The sequence below is a fragment of the Nycticebus coucang genome, chromosome 2 (assembly GCF_027406575.1).
Source record: "Nycticebus coucang isolate mNycCou1 chromosome 2, mNycCou1.pri, whole genome shotgun sequence".
Lineage (NCBI taxonomy): Eukaryota > Metazoa > Chordata > Mammalia > Primates > Lorisidae > Nycticebus > Nycticebus coucang.
Window position 1 is genome coordinate 113801630 of NC_069781.1, and position 18673 is coordinate 113820302.

The 18673-nt window shown below is 53.8% G+C and overlaps 1 protein-coding gene across 3 annotated transcripts in view; it reads right to left on the minus strand.

Annotated features, from left to right (window-relative positions):
* Nucleotides 1–4349: 4349 nt before the first annotated feature.
* KDM4B (lysine demethylase 4B) overlaps nt 4350–18673 on the minus strand; it is a 143250-nt gene continuing 128926 nt past the window's right edge. For 2 of the 3 annotated variants that reach the window (XM_053579252.1, XM_053579248.1), the window contains 10 exons: nt 17971–18149; nt 16605–16827; nt 15132–15208; nt 14888–14943; nt 14525–14633; nt 9725–9910; nt 9482–9646; nt 9027–9146; nt 5543–5635; nt 4350–4876 (listed from right to left, as the gene is read on the minus strand). In XM_053579252.1, coding sequence (XP_053435227.1) covers nt 4694–4876; nt 5543–5635; nt 9027–9146; nt 9482–9646; nt 9725–9910; nt 14525–14633; nt 14888–14943; nt 15132–15208; nt 16605–16827; nt 17971–18149 — 1391 coding nt within the window. In that variant the 3' untranslated portion in view covers nt 4350–4693. Of the gene's footprint in view, nt 4877–5542; nt 5636–7952; nt 8086–9026; nt 9147–9481; nt 9647–9724; nt 9911–14524; nt 14634–14887; nt 14944–15131; nt 15209–16604; nt 16828–17970; nt 18150–18673 lie in introns of those variants that run through there. The other variant, XM_053579262.1, reaches the window with a different exon arrangement.

Below are 18673 nucleotides of genomic sequence, written 5' to 3' on the forward strand. Positions count from 1 at the left end.
GACAATCCAGTGGCTTGACTTGTGGTCCCTAGAAAGATCTCTCTACATCTTATTTCCCGGCCCCCATGAATGTGATCTTATTTGGAAAAAAGTATCTTTGCAGACACTATTACCAATCTTGAGATGAGGAGATCATCTTGAATTATCCAGGTGGGCCCTAAATCCAATAACAAGTGTACTTTTATGAGACACACAGGAAGGTACAGAAAAGAGGCAGAGGCTATGTGACCCTCCCCCTAACCCCAAGGCACAGACTGAAGAAATGTGGCCACAAGTGCAGGAAGCCAGAAGAGGCAGGAAGGGTCCTTTCCTAGAACCTTGGGTGACCTTGTTGACACCTTCATCTCAGACCTCTGCCTCTAAGACGGGAGAATAATTCTGTATCTGAGCCTCCAGCTTTGTGACTTCGTTGCAGTAGCCCTAGGACATGAACATGAGGGAAAGAGCATGAGTACTCAGGCGCCCGTGGGGGGCCCTCGATCCAAAGATGCTGCTTCCCAACTCCCTGCGTGACCCCCACGACTTGGGCTGTGTGTTTCTAAAGCAGCCACCAGAGCTGGCAGGAAAGAAGGCCCGGACACCCCCCCACCCCCACCCTCTGGAGGCTGTCAGGAGGGGCTGATTTGTTCTTGTCACAGGGCTGCACCACAGCATGAGAGGCTCACTCTTCCTGCCCTTGACCCCGAGGCTGTGTGTGTCACCCCTTGGCCTGCCTATGGCAGCAAATAATTCTTATTTTTTCCACTAGCAGAGCAGGAGTACTGAGTAGATCTAATCCATAAATAACACTACCAGGTACAGGTGCTGGGACCCCCAGGCATGTCCCCCAGCTAGGCCTGGCTTCAGGGGCCCAGGGAGACAGGGCCATGACTCTGTCCCCAAAGCAGCCTTGCTGGGGAACAGGGAACAGCATCAGGGTGGGGTGGCTGGGAGGAGGTAAGGAACCATGGAGCAATCTCAGTACAGTCAGGAAGGCCATGAATCATGACCACAGTGGGGTTAGAGCCAGAACTCAAAACAGCAGAGGCTCGGAGAGGAGCCAGATCCGGGGAGGGGGCAGTCTGTGGGACATGGGCACTGACCTTCTAGCAGTTAGGAGGATAGGCAGCTATGGCCTAAGTGGAGGCAGAGGGCTCCCCGAGGTGAGTGGACTGCCGGATGGGTGAATGATGGACAGATGGATGGATGGGCAAATGGATGGAATTAGGGTCCCTGGTCAAAGCCTTCTCTTTCACCTCTGTTTGAGCTGAGCACATTTTTTTCTGCAAAGGGCCAGATACTAGATATATTGGCGTTTGTGCCTGTGGGCCAGGTGGGCTCTGGGGCCACCACTTAGGCCTGCTGCTGTAGGGATGGCTATGTGCCAGTAAGACTTTATTTATAGAAACAGGCAAGGAGCCTGATATGGCTGGCAGGCTGTGGGTGGCCAAGCTCTGCCCAAGAACCCTGCCCTCGATGTGACATACCACAGCCCACATTTCTCTGCTGCCCTGTCCTGTTAGGGGATGGGTCTGTTTAAACATCCCTCGTCACCCTGTCAGGACACTATGACTGATCTCTGCATCCCCTCCTACCTGTGACCCTGTTCTTGCCAGTTAGGGCACATGTCAGAACTGTATTTTTGGTTGTGTCTCCCTTTTCCTCAGCTATCTCCCCAGGGCCTGGCACATGGCAGAGGCATGAAAATATTAATCAATGTCTGAACAAACAATGGGAGCTCAGGTGCTGGCCACAGAGCCTAGCATGCTGCCGAGATGGGAGCCCACTGGGCCCAGGTGTAGACCTCATCAGCCCTGTGTGGTCACACATTGGAGGACCTCCTGCTGTCTTTACTCTGCCTGGTATATAGAGATGGCCTGTCCCAAACTACCATGGTCCCATGCAGAGGCTATCTACCATGGTGGCTGTGCCCTGCTTTAGGGCTATACCTGAAGGGAAGGATCTGACCACACTTACAGCAGATGGGGAAAATGAAGTCTGGCGATATTGAGAGTACGCTGGGGTCAGGGTGGTCCTGAGGAACCTCTGAGAACTAGGGTGAGGGGCAGTCAGAGGAAGTTTTCATCAAAGGAACCCTCTGCTCAGGACATAATCGCTTGGCAAGCAAGACAAGAGGATGTCTGTTCTGCAGGGGAAAACCAAGGCCCTGGGTCCCCCACGGGCATCCATCTGTTCCTGCCAGGTGACCTTGTACATTCACTACGTTGCCCAAAAGCTGCCAGACCCAACCTTGGGGCCAACCTCCCCAGACCTGGCAACCAGCACCCTCAGCATCTGCACCCCAAAGATCTTACCTTTGAATCTGCCCTTTCCCTTCCTAGTTCATGACTTTTTTTTTTAGAGACGGAGTCTCACTTTGTCACCCTCGGTAGAGTGCCATGCCATCACAGCTCACAGCAATCTCTTAACTCCTGGGCTTAGGCAATTCTCTTGCCTCAGCCTCTGGAGTATCTGGGACCATGGGCACCTGCCACAATGCCTGGCTATTTTTTGTTGCAGTTTGGCAGGGGCCAGGTTTGAACCCGCCACTCTCGGTATATGGGGCTGGCACCCTGCCCACTGAGCCATAGGCACCACTCCTAGTTCATGACTTTTTCCAGGTGTTCTAACTCGTCAGTAAATCTCCTAGGCTCTGCTCTCAAAATATAGCTGTAATCTGACCCCTTCTCACTACACCTGACCTCTACCGCCCTGATCCCCAGCTCCCCACTCTCACTCCCATCGTCTGTCCTCCCCAAAGCAGCCACCACCTGCAAACACCTGTGTCAGACCTAACCTTCCTCTGCCCACAGCCCTCCATAGTCCCGCTTCCACTTCTCCCTGTCTTCCGCTCCTCCCTGTGCCTCCAAGATGCCAGGCATGGTTCTGCCCCAGGGTCCTCCTCCCTTCCCATACTCCAGCACTAGATCATAAATAAAGACGCTTCCAACGACAAGAGTGGGACTTCGCAGTGCTCGTGAGCCTTTAATTCATTATGAACCTAGAGGCGGGGAAATTAGGCAAAAAATACAGCGCATCCTTAATCTCGGATAGGGAAAAAAATCAGGATGGGTGAGTTGTTTTGTTTTGTTTTTGCACATAGTAAGACACAGATAAATCTTTGTGGGGAAAATGCACGGCTCCTGCTTGCTGTTCGTGGCTTGTCTGCACAGGTCAACTCGGAACCCACATCTGGGAGGGGTGCAACCCAGAGAGACCCCCAGGGGACCCTGGAGCTGCAGAGGCACCTGCCCACTTCTTGACAATATAAATAGAATTTCCAAACTACATATGAATACAGTGGCAGTGCCACGCAGACGGGGCTGCTGCATGCAGAGGGACACCCCCACATTTTGGCCATGCCCCCCACACTCCCCTACCCTACCCTCTCAGGGGCTACCTGCCCCTCCCCCACCAAGGAAAGGAATTCTCTCCATTTCCTGAAATAGTTCTCTCTGGCCTGACAACCTTTACAATACTCTTTAAAGAAACTTTTTCAATACAACCAAATTATCCCCTGAGCCCCTCTGGGGCAGGAGACTGCTAGGGTAAAGCAGCTCTGCAGAGGGGCACAGAGCACAGGAAAAGGTGCTTCCCAAGCCTGGGCTGCAAAGGATGCATTTTCTGTCTCATCGGGTCAACCCACAGCCCAGCGAGCTGAAGGCAGCAGCGCTCCCACTCTCTCTCCCAGATACAAGATGGTGAAAAGGACAAGCACCAAGCCCCTTGCGGTCCCAGAAGCCCTCCCTCTACAGAGAATGATCAGAGCAGAGGGCAGATGGATGGACCTAAGGACTGGCCCAGCATGGAAATGGATGGCCCTGGGCTACCCCAAGGGCCTGACTCAGGTCATGTCCCCCTGACTGGCTCAGAGTCACACCTGATAGCCAGGAAGCCACTCCCTCACCCTGAACCTGCTCTGGAAAGAGGGCCCTTGAGCACCTGCAACAGGGCAGCCCGGAGGGGAGGGTGTTTACTTTGCAAAGGGGCAAAAAAAAGGTGGCCATCACAGGGAGCCCCAGCTCCTCTCAGGGGTGCTGGTGAGACCATGAGTGATGGGGCCATTCACCTGCCCACCCTCCTGGACCACTGCTGGTCTCATGACAGCTGCGGAGTCACCTTGAGCTGCAAAGGTATTTGCCCACCACATACTTCCTTCCCTGCCTGCTCTATAGACAAATAATATTTTAAAACAACAACAAAACGATAAAGAAAATAAACGATGAGATGCTTTGATCTCTCAGCAAATCTTGGTTCTGAGAAAAAGAACATGTTTTGTCTTGTTTTGTTTTTAAAGCCACAAATCTAGAAAACAACTTTGGGGATTTTTTTTCCTTTTCTTTGTTTTCCTTTTTTCTTGCATTTTTTTAAAACAATATGTATTTATAGAAAGAACCTCACAAAGGTGATTTATGTACAGAAGTCACAATCTCAAAGGCTGCTCAGTAGGCAATGCGGTAGCACCTTTTCAAGAAGAGAGCTTACATGGTTTAAAATTCTGAGTAGTTGAGTGGGGTACGTGCCCTGGCCAGCCCCTGAGCCTGCCTGGCCCTGCTCCCTGAGTCCGGGGCCGCGTGTCGGCATCCTGCTCGCTTCCATGGCCCCAGAGGGGCACCTGATGAGGAGGTAAGGACAGGACGTCACAGCCAACAAATGCCAGGGGCACACCTGGTCTGCCTGGCGGGGCTGGGGGTCTCCCAAGCAGCTGACTGTCCTAGAAGGGGGCTCTGGGCCGACCCTGCACTTGCAGGAGGTTCTCCATGAAGGCCAAGTAGTCCGTGTTCCGCCCCGGGTCCTCGGTGGCGGTGTTGAGTGGAATGCCCACACGCGGGCGCTTGGCAGCCTTTGCTTCCTCCCCAGAGAAGGTGTGCTCCTGCAGGGCCCCTGTGCTCAGCGACTGTAGGACAGCAGAGAGGGCCTGGTTAGTGTGGCGGGGATCTGTTGGGCCCTGGTCACTGCCCCCCTGCAAGTGACATTCAAAATAAGTTAACTGGATACAGACCACTGATCACTGGGGACAGCTGCTGTGTGGCCTCCTATCTCCACATGCATCCCTGATCCTGAGAGCAAGGGGCTCGTACCTCTGCCTCGCCTCTGCCCCCCAGGAGGCTAGACAGTCTGGCTGGCTGGCTGTTCCTGCCTGCTTCTGGGCTGTGGTGAGCATAACCACCTCTAGGCTCATTCATCTCAGCCATGGCCACCTGCTCTCCACAACCTCTCTGCCTCCAGGCCTCACTCTTCCCATTTAATGAGAGACGAGTTTAGGAAAAGTTTTTTTTTTTTTTTTTAATTGTCAACCTGGGTGCTGAGATTTTATTTGTGTTCAGAAACCTGGGCCATGCCCCCAGGTTTGGCGGTATATCAGGGGGATCTTGCTGTGGGATGAGGGAAGGCATTGGGCTCCCCCACGCCCACTCCACAAAGCAGGCCCAGGGCAGCACCAAGCTATGCAGAGGCAGGGGAACAGGCTGAGCCCTGCAAGTGTCACCAGGGGGCAGAGGCCAAGGAGGAGGGTGGCCAACATATCCTGGGGGCAGTGCCCATGACTGAAACAGACACTCACCAGCCTTGATCGTACCCTCTTGGGGAGCTCCTCCTCCAGTGTGAAGAGGTCCCCACGCTTCACTGTCAGCTGGGACCCATCTTCAAACTCCACCTGCAGAAGGAACAGGCACAGTGTTTTCAGGTCCTGACACCTTCAGGTGGACATGTGGCCCATGCAGGCCACCTCTGTTTGACAGAGGCCATGTGCACTGGGAGGGCCCTGCTGCAGGCTGAAGCTCACCCTACCCACATCTACACACAACCCTCAGGGAGCAGGCGAAGGGGCCCTCAGAAGTAGATGCAGGGCAGCTGAGGCAGGACAGGCTCCCACAGCTTCTAGGCAGAGATAGCGCCCTCCCTCCCCCACCCCCCTGCCACCCCCAAGCTCAGGTTCTAGAGGCTGACAGACACAGCCCTGGGGCAAGAGGACAGAGACAGCTGGGTGGGCAGATTGGCTCGGGGAAGTGGCATCCTAACTAGCTCTGGAGATGAACACGGTCAGGCCAGGACAATGCAGAGGCCCAAGTTCAGGAGGCCCCCAACTAGAAGGCTGAGGACAGGACTCCTGACTCATGCATGGGCCCCTCATAATGGCTTGGTCACAGCCTGCCTTCAGTCAGAGAGGCAGACACATTGGGCCTGTCCACCCCCTATGCTCCTCTCCCTGGGGGGCTTGGGCTCTCCACTTCTTCCTAAAAGGAGCAGGACCCTGCTTGGCATGCAGAGGTGCCCTTGGGGCTCTTTTAGTAACACAACACCACTGTCTCCTGAAGGAGCCTGTGTGCACTGAGGCCTGTTTCATAAAAGCAACAGGCACATGTCCCTTTGCCTAGGAAGGGTACTGCAGTTACTCCCTGGCCCCAGTGGCCATTCTCCTCTGAGGAGCAGAAGGCTCCAGTTACAGAGAACTTGCTTTCCATATTTAAAAACTCAAACACATCTGTAGTCCCAGCAGTTTAGGAGGCTGAAGCAGAAGGATCACTTGAGCCCAGGAGTTATAGGCTGTAGTGAGCTGTGATTACACCACTGCACTCCAGCCTGGGTGACAAAGAGAGATCCTGTCTCTAAAAAAGAAAATTTAGTACACAGCCATGATTTCATTTAAAAAAAAAAAAGAAAATTTGAAAACCTCAAATAAACACTAAGAATGTCAATGGGGATGAGTGTCATTTAAAAAGCTCGGGCACACAGAAGCCTGCCCAGCCCCACCGCCAAGAAAGCACAGACTCTGACTCAAGGTAGCCCTTGGCCCAAGCCCACTGGTCACTGTGATTCTCCAAGGACTGGTGAGACAGAGACAAGAGGTGGACGTTGGAGAAAGAGCAACTGCTGTGGGTACCACTCCTGGCCCAGTGCAGGCAGCAGGAGGCCTGGCCTCAGTCCCTAACTTGGATATGCAGATGCTAACTGTTCTCCTAGATGTGTCCTGGAGGACAGCAATGACTTCTCCGGCTGTGCAGAGGAGCCACATGCCAGCCCCTGCCCGCCCTTTCTGTCTTGTTTGTAAAGTTGATTCCTTCCCTGCCCCTCTGCAGTGAGGAGAATCAGGCAGGGGCCCTGAGTCTGAATGCTCAGACCCACCCCCAGGGTTGCCAGGATCTTAGCTCAGCTGTAGGCAGCAGCTCCCAGCACACAGCTCCTCCAGCCCTGGCGTGGCCTTGCTGCACACCATGATACAAGCTCCTTGGGAGGAAAAAGCGAGTTCCAGAAACTCAAATGAAACTAGCTCAGGTTTTTAGGTCAGAAGGACTGGGGAGATCCGCTCTAGATTCTTGGGAGGAAGAACACAGCTCACCATCTTGCCTGAACCACATGGGCTCTCAGGGAAACATCTTGTGCTCAAATAACTTGGGATACATAGACTGATAGGAGAGTTGTATAGTTCCCTCTCTGGAGGGCTCCTAGAACCTGAACTTTGTGAGTCTCCACAGGCAGATCTTTAAGGCAGAATCTGTTTTTAAGTTTTTGAGAAAGCTGCAGCTTTCCCTGTAGCTGTGAGAAGTCACACAGAGGCCCGTACACCTTGGCCTCGGTCCCCATGTGGTAATATCCACGCAGTACATTTCAAAGCCATCTTGGCGTGTCATGTCTAAGAGGAAACATGCTCCAAATGTTCCAGAAGGTCGGGTTCCTGAAGTCCCAGTGAGCAAGGTCTGCGGGGCCAGCAAGTGAGGCAGGTCTTATACCACCTGGACCAGACCTGCCCAGCTGTCCCATGGCTGTCTCTGGGGTAGGCAGGCGCTCCATAGTGGCAGCTATATTTCTCTTTCCCAAACCCGTAGCCTGCTTTCCTTCTGAACCACCTGCGCTGATTTCCAAGCTCTAGCCAGTACAGGACCATCACCGCCCTGCCCCCACACTCTGCAGGTGTGATAGGACCTCACTGCTGAGGCCTGTTAGTTCTGCTTCCTCCCTGTCGCTGCCCTTGCCTGGGTGTCTGGTGACTTGACAATTATCCTGAGAACGTCTGAGTGGTCACAGCTTCCTGTTTACCAGCCAGGCCAGGTCTGCTTCTTTGGGCTCCTTTTTGGGATGTGTAGCCAAAATCCAACATGAGTTTCCCTGTTGTTTTCAAGCACAGCTATGAATTTATTAGTTTAATTTTTCATGTCTTTTTTTTATCATCGTCACAGTTTTCTTTTTGGAGGGAGGCACATTGGCATGTGTATGGCCTGATTTCTCAAACAACCTTCCACCCCCTTTCAGACATCCTGGCTGAACCTCCCATGTCCAGCGTCCAGTCCCAGTCTGCTCTCAGGAGGACAGGCTCCAGGCAGATAGCATCTTCTTCACCCACAGTCCCAGAGACTACTGTCTACATTAACTGCTTCCTGCAGAAGACTTCTGGTTGGGCAGGGAGCCATCCATGGGGGAAAGGGGAAATGCCAAAGGGCTACCTGGTCACCACGGACCCCAAACTAGGTCTGCGATGGTGTCCCATCCTCCCACAGTGGGAATGTGCAGCGGGAAGGGGGAGTGCCCCGACACTCAGGGTTATGGCACCTGTCAGGTAGATATTGCCTAACAGTAAAGATCAGGGACACGGATGTTACCCACACCTAGCAGGACTTGACTGTCGCTCACTCAACCACCCATCCTGCTTCAAGATTCTTTGTGAGCACTACATCCCAGCCTGTACACATGGGAAGGAAGCTTCAGTAGGATGGCGAGGCAGGATGGTGCCTTCACACCTCCTCCCCACCACTAGGCAGAGCTGTCCAGGCCTGGGGCATATTCCACCATGCAAAAACAAACAAACAAACAAACAAAAAAAAAAAAAAATGGGAAGACATCCCTCAGAGGGGAACAGCAGAAAAGAAGTCCCTCTCAGCCCTGAGAACTAATAAGCCCTGTGCTTTGGAATTAGGCTAGGAGTCAGGGCTGGCCAGGCCTGAGTCTCACTGGGCATGGCTCATGTCAGTCCCAGGCATAGGTGGCTGAGCTGTACCCCGAAAACCAGGGTGGGTGGGTGGGCTCTATGGGGGCAGTGAGGGCCCCCTTACCTGGCAGATGTGGCTGGTCATAGAGGAGATGAACTTGGCCTTGTAGATGTTGCCGTCTGTCCACCGTAGCTCCACTGACTCACCCTCAGCAGGGGGCCCAAGACGGACACAATCCCTGCTCTGTGGACAGAGGGCAGATGGTAAGTGCAGTCTACTCTCTTAGGCACCTAGCAGCTCACCTGGATCTCAGACCCTCTCCTGTGCCCACCAGCCAAGTCCTCTGCCCAAAATTCTAAGTGAGCTGGAGGTACCACTTCAATGTAGGCCTAAGTCGAACCAACAGTCGTTTCTGCCTCATCCCTATAGAACCAGAGTGGCACCGCCAGCCTGATGCCTGTGGATTAGGTGACCATGCAACAGACTGAAAGGATGAGGCCAGGTCCTGGCTTCCTTGTTGTAGACACCCTCCTCCCTGCCCCCACCCACAAGCTTCACCCAGCCCCGCCCCAGCTCACGGTGATGCTCTCTGGGTACAGGTTGTCGCTATAGGATCCATCGTCAAAGTTCACTTCATAGAAGGTCTGCGCAGTGGTGCCGATGACGCGGCAGCGGTAGTACAGCCCATTGCGGTTCTTGGTGATAACTACTTGGCCCAGGCACACGGCCCTCAGGAGCTGGACCTGGGCAGGAGGGAGGAGGAGTCAGCAAAGGGAGAAGGGGACTGGAAGAGAGGTGGGGTGGCACTCAGGGACACTCACGGGGTGGCCGCCCGCCTTGTGCTTGAGGCAAGTGATGGAGACCACATAGGGCCAGTCGTCGGGCTCCATGAGCACGCCGGCTGCGTGAGCACAGGTGACGTGGAAGGAAGTGGAGCAGCGTTCATAGGAGCACTGGATGCAGGCGCCCGACACCCTCTTCATCCGCTTCCGACAGTACACGCACTTCTGCGAGGATACGGGCAGCATGGGTGGGAAGTCTGCTAGCCCCCAGGACTGTGTCCAGCCCCAGGACTGGAGGACCATAGCACACCCCCACACCCTGCTGAGCAGGGAAGCCAGAGCAGGACGACCCTCAGGGATAGGAGTGGATGCCTAGGGGCTGAGGGAGGGGGTAGGGAGTGGCTGCTGATGGGAGATGGGGTTGCTTTTTGGGGTGATGGAATGTTCTACAACTGCACAAGAGGTTCTACCCAACTCTGTGAATATACCAAAAACTACTGAGTGGTACACTTGAGAATGGTTACAGTGAAGTGTTTTATCTCAGTTTTTGGTAAGAGGTAATGCAGAACAGCCTCCTTCATGGGATGGCGGGGGGGGGGGGCAGCTGAGTGTGATCTTTTCCCAGGAGGCCAGGGCTGCAAGTCACTCCATATCTGTCAGTGTCTCCATATCTGTCACTCTGAGCATTTAATAATCAGGGTCCTTATCGCTCTATAAACCATGTTCAAAATCCAGATGAGCAAAGGGACTGCCCGCAGCAGTGCAGCTGCGAGCACTGATCGATGGCAATGAGATCTCATTATTAAACTGTCAATATCCAATTCTCTGCCGGCAGGGACAAGTGCTGATACACAATATGACCCACATGGTGTTAACCCTCCAGGCCCGCGCCTCTGCCCTGCCAGAGCAGCAGCTTCACTCCCTGGAGGGCTCCTGGAGCAAAGGCCCTAGCATGACCCCAGCAGGCGGCCGAGCTGCCTTGAACATGTCACCTACAGGCGTCTGGGATTCCTGGACAGCCCAGCCACACAGCACAGGCCTAGGAGAAACCCTGGTGCACAGCTGCCTGTGTCCACTCATTATCTAAGTTACCTAAGCTTCCTCATCCTGAAGAATGTGCACCAGGCCCCTTTAGAATTGCTATGGGGCTACAGCATGGACCCAAGGCCAAAGTCACCGAAAGCCACCACCTCCTACAGGTGAGGTCCCCAACAACATGCCACACTTGTGGCCTCAGGGCAGGTGTTCAGAATGCTTGACTCCCTCAGGCAAGTCACCTCCCTCCCTAGGCCTTGGTCCAAAGAGCCTCGCAGGTACACCGTGCATGCTGAAGATGAGGGTCTGTTGGTCCATGGGGGGCCTGGAAGGGGTCCAGGACTGGAGGAAGCAGATGCCCACCATTGTCCCCAACCTGCATTCTTGTGCCTGGGGGCTGTCCACTAACCTCCTTTGGCAAACACTCCCCCAACACCTGAGGGGGCAGAGAGTACCCTTCACTCTTTCTCTGTGCCCCCAAACCTTAAAACAAGCTGGAGAGCAGATAAAGTGGGTTCAATCTGCCTGGTCCCTGGTGCTGACTACCCCCATCCTGAGCCCCTCTCAGACCTCCTACTCCTCCTGGAAGCCTCTGGTGTGTCTAACCAGCTGCCAGCAGCTATCCCAGCCTGGTGAGGGAGACCTCCTGAGCACTGGTCTGGGCTTAGCCTGTAGGAGCTGGAACCAGCCCCCATTCACCAGGACCCCCATCAGGAGTCAGGCTGATGGATGGATGCCCATGGCCTGGAAGAGGGTTGGTGGCTGGGCAGGCGGAGGTTAACCGCTGCTTCCTTGCAAGGCTCCATTAAGCAGTACAAGCAAGCCTTGTGTAAAAGGATTTTTAATTCATCGTTACAAGCACTGGTAATGAAGAGGCTGCATGCTGGAAATGTCAGATGATCCATAAAGCATCCGGGAGGGAGGATTTATCGCAGCGCCTGCACCATGCCATCACTCCACCTGAATGATGAAGCCTTTCACGCCTGTGCTCATGGGCTGAGTCACTGGCGCCCAGAAGAACTGCCCTTAGACTGCCAGCCCCCTGATCATCAGAGCCAGGCAGGACTGGTGTGAGCTACTGTACTTTATGGTCTGGGCCTCCCCTTCCAGGTGGGCTCCTAGGCTGTCTGCTGGGCCCTGTGTAGGTGGCCCTGCACCTGTGGGCCCTGAGTGCAGTGTCCCAACATGCCAGGCTGCATCAGTGCACGAGAAGCTGGGATTCGTAGAGGGCATCAGTCCTGTCCTTGAGGGCTCCCAGCTGGCACCAACCCCAGAGCCCAATGCATCTGCCTCCTGCTGTGGCCTGTGTTGAGCCTTTAGTGTCAATACCCACTATCACAGAACTATCACAGGTGGTCAGGAAAATAAACAGCAGAAAAAACTGCCAGAATGCTGTGCCCAGCTGAGGGCAGAGCCCTGGTGCCCAGGAGACAGTATGGAGGCTCCAGGGATGAAGGACAGGCAAGTGATTGGGATGCATTCCAACAAGTCCTGAGCCCTCTGCCTGTGCCAGGTTCTCCTCAGTTTTTGGCTGGACAAGGTCCTAAGGGCTAAAAGGAAACCGAGTCATGGGCTGGCCCAATGTGGTTTTCAGGCAGGTATGAAAAGGCCTCAGGGAGCCAAGGGTTATGGAGAACAGTGCCTAGAGCTAGAGCCTGGGTGTGGACCACTGTCCCTGCAGGTCCCAGTTCCTCAGTAGCAGAACAGGTTGGGCAGGGACATCTCCCTCACTGGTACTGCTCAGAAGTCATGCAGGGGGCCGCACTGAGGGGATGGAGTGATGACAAGCAGCTAACAGCTGCTAGCACATAGAGTTGGCTCAGCTAATGCTGTGGCCCTCTTGTGGGGGGGGGAGGCTGCTAGCACCATGATTCACAGTGAAGAAGGCAGAGGCACAGAGAAGTCAAGGAATCTATCCAGAGTCACACAGCTGGCTGGCCAGGGAATCAGTTTCTGCTCTGACCACTCCAAGGGATAATTGTCATCAGCAAGAGCAGTATGCTACAAGAGGGACTCCCGAGGCAACCCCATGTCCAAGGATAGCTATGTTCCTCAAAGGGGGGGGGGCACCTCGATGTACGCCTAGAGAAGCCAGTGATGAACTCCTTCTTCTCAACAGCAAAAAACCAAGTAACCAGGTTAAAATGGACCAAGGACACAAGTAGACCTTTCTCCAAAGGAGACACACAGCCAGCCAGCAGGAATGTAAGAGATGCTCGGGGTCACTAATGCCAGGCAAATGCAAATCAAAACCACAGTGACATGTCACCTCGCTCCTGTCTGGATAGCTGTCAGCAAAAAGTTCAGAGAACATTACTCAGAAATAAAAACAAAGCAGGAGGAATCACGCTACCAGACCTCAGATTATATTATAAATCGATAGTGATCAAAACTACATGGTACTGGCACAAAAACAGAGAAGTAGATGTATGGAACAGAATACAGAACCAAGAGATGAACCCAGCTACTTACTGTTATTTGATCTTCCATAAGCCAGTTAAAAACATTCAGTGGGGAAAAAGATTCCCTATTTAACAAATGGTGCTAGGTGGGCGACATATAGAAGACTGAAACTGGACCCACACCTTTCACCATTAACTAAGATAGATTCTCACTGGATTAAAGATTTAAACTTAAGACATGAAATTATAAAAATACTAGAAGAAAGTGCAGGGAAAACACTTGAAGAAATCAGCCTGGGCGAGTATTTTATGAGGACGACCCCCGGGCAATTGAAGCAACACCAAAAATACATTACTTCCAACTTTATTCAACCATTGTGCCAAATGCTTTTGATTGAAAAAAAGAATCCATTTTTCATCACATGTAACAATACAGTATAGAAATGGTTCACCTTTATGTCATGAAAGCAAAGAAAAACAAGCTTCAGCATGATTTTTCTTCTGATGCTTGCATAATTCACGTTGAACCCAGTTACTCAGCTTCTTTACCTTGCTGATTTGTTTCAAATGGTTGAATATGGTTGGAATAGTAACATCAAACCTTGCTGCTAATTCACATGTAGGTTGAGACAGATTCACTTCCACAACAGCTTTCCACTCATCATTATCCACCTTGGTCTAAGGGCGCCCACGTGGCTAATTTTCAAGATTAAAATCACCAGAAGGGAACTTCTCAAACTATCAAAGTACTGTGCGTTCTTTAGCCACATCCTTTCCAAATACTTCATTTATGTTTTAAGCTGTCTGTGCTGCACTGATTCCACAATAGACCTCATATTTGAAAACAGCACCAATTTTTGATGTATGTATGGTTTTGCAAAACTTTCTTCATAAAAGATTTGAATAATAATTACAAGCCAGAACATGCATTTGAAAGAATGAAAATGTATCCTCACAATAAAAATAAGTGTCAAAGTGAAATGTCAGAGTAAGTACTTAAGGAAATCAGACATTTCATACTTCATAACCTAATATTAAAAAAAAAAGTAAGAGAGGTCAGCCTTGTAATAAGAAAGGAATGGAGCCCACAGCCCAAGCAATCTTTGCAGCCTTAAAAGCACAAGGCTCAACTCTGCAGAGCCTTACCCTGAGTAGACACACACCAACCAGGAAGCTACACCTGGTTGGGGACCTACTTTTGACCTTTGTACCTTGAGCCTAAGGAAATGATTAAAAAAATAAAATGCAGGCTCAACTACAGCAGTGGAGGTGGCTTCCTCACAGCTACCCAAGTCCACGTGGGAACACAGAGCTTGGAGGAGGCTGTTTCAGACCAGAAGGAGGTGCCGGGCTGGCTGATCTGTGGGCAACAGCAGAGTCAGACTGGATCTCCAGGACTTACCAGTTTCCACCGCTGCTCGGGGATGGCGCTGATGTCTACAGGGTGGCGTTCAATCACATTCAGGAACCGGGCCTCAGGGACAGCAATGGCACAGATCACGTGGATCCACCTGGGGGGGGGGGTTGGGGGTCACCAGTGCACTTCCCATGGCTCGTCACAGGAGGAGGACAGGATGAAGTTATAAGCCCTGTCAGGACTTAAGAGACCTCAAGGGTAGGTCTGGACTCTCATCTGCTCCTTTTCACACCCCATCCCCTATCTGCAATACTGGCAGCTTCACAGGAGAGGGGCAGAGTGGGGACAAGACACCAAAGCCAGGGGCTGCCCAGGGAGTTGGGCTCCCTAACCTGCCATGCCACCCACCTCCTCTCAGTGGTCATCTGCAGTGCTCCGCCCCGTAGGTTGCACAGGCAGCACTCCTGTAGGACCAAACAATGCAGGTAAGGGGCCTGATTCACCCATCAACCCACCCACGTCCTGACATTTCACCCTAGCAGCCACCACAGTGACAGGTGGAGTTGTTGGGGGAGCAGGCCATAGGCACAGTCCCCACGGGAAGGGTCACTCAGCCTCCGAGGGCACTCCCCTGCCACAGGGATTAAGTTACCGCAGTCCAGGCACCGGCCGAACACCGGGAACACGTCCAGCCTTCCATGACCAGCTCCGGGCGGATGCCGTAGCAACCTGTAGGACAGTGGGGGCTCCTGAGGCTCAGATAAGGCCACACATATAGGAGAAGGGCCTCCTGGAGTTTAGGTGACTGCTTTCACCGACGACCTTGCCCCAATCCAGGCCACTGCACATAGCCAGAGAAAGGCCTGGAAGTGTCTTGGATGTCAAGGATGCAAGAAAGTGAGGGGCCCCTGCTGGGTCTGCTATGCCTGGCTGGTAACACTTCCCACCCTTGCTTATCCAGGGCCTGCCCCCTAATAGTGGCTCTTCTTACCCAGGCTTTGAATATGGTCCCAGATTTCAAAAAAGGGGAGGCCCTAGGACCAGGTCAGAGGCAGAGTTACATCCCAGATAAAGCCTCACCCAGGTTTGCTACCCAGCTCCATGGAAGGCAGTCCTGGTGAAGGCTCGCTATCTGGAGCCTCCAGTCTCAAACCAGGAAGGCAGAGCAGACAGGCTCCTGACCAGGAGACAAAGTGTCCTCCCTGGCAGCCCCCTGCAGGGAGGGGCCAGACAGAGATCTATGACTGGCTCCCTTGGCTGCAGCACAGAAAATTAAATGTCTCCAGAAAGCTTCTCCCTGCCTTGGAGTCTAGCCTCACATTCGCTCTCACCTTCACGCCCAAGGAAGGGGCTGATACCCATTTTCTTTTCTGTGCCCAGGCTAAGTTCTCAGGCTCGGGAAGGGTGGTGGTGGAGAGCAGAGATAAATCAGAAAACCTGACCACTGAGGAGTCTCACTTTGGCCATCAATTCCAACCAACCCTGGCCCAAAACCTGGGCTCTGACCAGCTCTTGGTCTCTTCCTGCTGCCTCCCAGTCTAGGGGAAGGGGTGGTGAGGCTGGGACTCTGTAGAACTGTCCAGAAGGGCCAGCCGGGACAGGCTAGCCTCAACCAGGGCCAAGGGCCGAGACATCTGCCTCTACCGAAGGCAAAGAGAGATTCCAGAGAACACAGTCTGAGGAGAGGAAGCAAGTTTCTGGTCCTCTTGGGCCTTACATAAGGTGAGTACCCCATCTAAGGGACAGGTTAGGGTGAGAAAAGTGCCCCAGGGCATGATGTTTTCCTCCAGCAGAGGCCTCATTAGAGGTCAGGGCCCTGGACTGTATGGTCCTCTCTGGCACCTAGGGACCTGCAGTAGCCCAGAGCACTGGGCTGTCCTCTGTGAGCGAGCCTGGCCCAAGAGCAGGGCCACCCTGCCCTAGATGGTGAGACTCAAGCCCATCAGCCTTGTTACGGGAAGGACAAGAAGGCCAGTGGGAGTCCTGCCCTGGGGTCCTGTGACAGCCCTAGCAGTCACCCAAGGTAAGGAGCTGGCCAGCCACCCAACTCCTAGGGCACAGGTCCCTCCCAGCACCCCTCAGAGTGCCCACAGCCTACTGGGCCCCTGAGGGATAAGACACTCACTGGCGTGAACCTGCAGGCAGCAGGTGGCACATGCAATCAGTGGGCTGGTCCCATCCTCGCCAATGTAGGAGTTAGCAGGCAGTGGCTCTGTGTTCTCACCGCCAGAGGTGAAGCACATCTCAGGGATCAGGGGCCGGGTCTTCTGGCCACTTTTGGAAGGTGGAGCAGCTGACAAGCCCTCCCCAAGCAAGGGCTGGAGCATCTCCTTCTCAGTCTGGAGAGACTGCAGGAAGCGGGTGGCCTCAGTGAGGAGCCCAGCCCAGGAGCGGGTGGCAGGGGCAGACAGTAGAGACCTGCGTGTGGTGTGCCCCTGGGCTCCAGGGTGGCCTCAGTGGTGGGCACACCTGACACTGTCAAACCAGGCTGGGTGCCTTTCCCAGCCCTCTGGGAAGTCCTAGGAGTCCTTAAACACAGTCCTGGCCTGGCTTGGCCCTGCTGAAGACCCTTCACAAGGATCACATTTAGACACTGCACCCACACTGGCCTTTAGGACCTATTGGTACTGTGGGTTTGCCAGTGGGGCATGAATAAATTAGTCACGACTCTCAACCTGCTCAGTGGGGCTAAGACCCCTCTACCTCCCAAGCAGCCTCTCCAGCTGCACAAAAGGCAGAAAGCACCTGGAAAGCTGCCCAGATACCATGTCTCACTTGTGTCAATGAGCAGAACACAAAATCCCACTCAGAGAGGGGAACTGTGGGCAGCTCTCAAAGGCAGGGCCCTGGGAACCCTCATCTACTATCCTCCAGATCAGACACAGCACAGCTGATGCCTATAAAAACACCCAGCTGGGGCAAGAAGCTAGGGACACAGAAAAAGCGGGCGTGGTCTTGCCCTGGGGACATAGAAGACTAGGGGAAGGGAGAACTCAAAGGAAAACCAAACCCGGCAGGGCTGGGTGGCTGGAAACCAGGTCCCCAGCCCTCAGAAGATAGAAAGGTGCCAGACACAGGACTGTGGACAAAAGTGCCCCACTTGGCCAACAGCACACAGGGACTGTACTGCACCCTCTAGGCCACTCCCAGGTGCTCTGCCCCCCAGGCCATGGTGCCCTCTGACGTCATCAACCTAGCCCTCCACCCTTGCACCAACCACCCTCATTGCTCATGGCACAGACATCCTAATACAATGAGGGGACTGGGCTCTCTGCAGCCCCCACCGGGGCCCCCAGAACACCAGGGTGCAGGACAGAAGCCCCCTCTTGAGGTGCATGGCAAGAGCCCAGCACCTAAGCCATCTGTAGTTCCTGCAGCAAACAGACTCCCCACCCTTCCACTGACCCCATTTGGGGTTCTTTGCAGGTGAAGTGGCAGCTCCTGCAGGGCCTCCCCATGGGGTCCCCATGCCCAGGGCCCGCAGCAGCCACCTGGCTGTAGGGGTAGAAGAGGGTACAGATGGCGCAGTAGGGCTCCGTCAGGGCTGCTGTTGCATTGAACTTCCTCTCAGCCTGGAAGCTGGCTGCCTTGTTCTTCCACTGCAGGGACAGCAGAGACCTCAAGGCCTCGGGGTCACTCACATCCTCCTCTCCAGAAAAAGGGAACACTTCTAAAATTAGATGGGTGAAGGGAAGGGAGAGGGGAGGGGAGAAGCTTAAGCACAGGAAGAACATCCAAGAATCACCCAGGGGGCTCTTTACAGCACCCACCCTGGCTGCCACCATGATGTTCCTGTTTCCGTAAACAGGCAGGGTCACATCTGCCTTGCTCCCTAGGGTCTCCCCAGTGCCACCGCTGAGCCTCCACCCTGGGCATTTATTCCTCCCCACACATTTGGAGCTGCCCATTCGCCCAGGGCCTTCCTAGTGAAGGACCAGCTAGAATTCCATGGCCAGACTGCCCCGCTGGTCTGTGCCTGCTCTGAGGTCTATGCACAGGTTGGCAGCCACCAATGAAACATTGGGACCATGGCCTCCTTTCTCACCACTGGGGCTCAGGTCAGCCTGCCAGGGAGCATGTAAGCTCAGCAGACTCCCTGAGCTCCAGGAAGGCAGTGAGTTGCCCAGAGGCACACACAAGGGAGGTAGCCATGCAGGTCTCAACCTGCTGGTGGACATTGCCTACAAGAAGCCA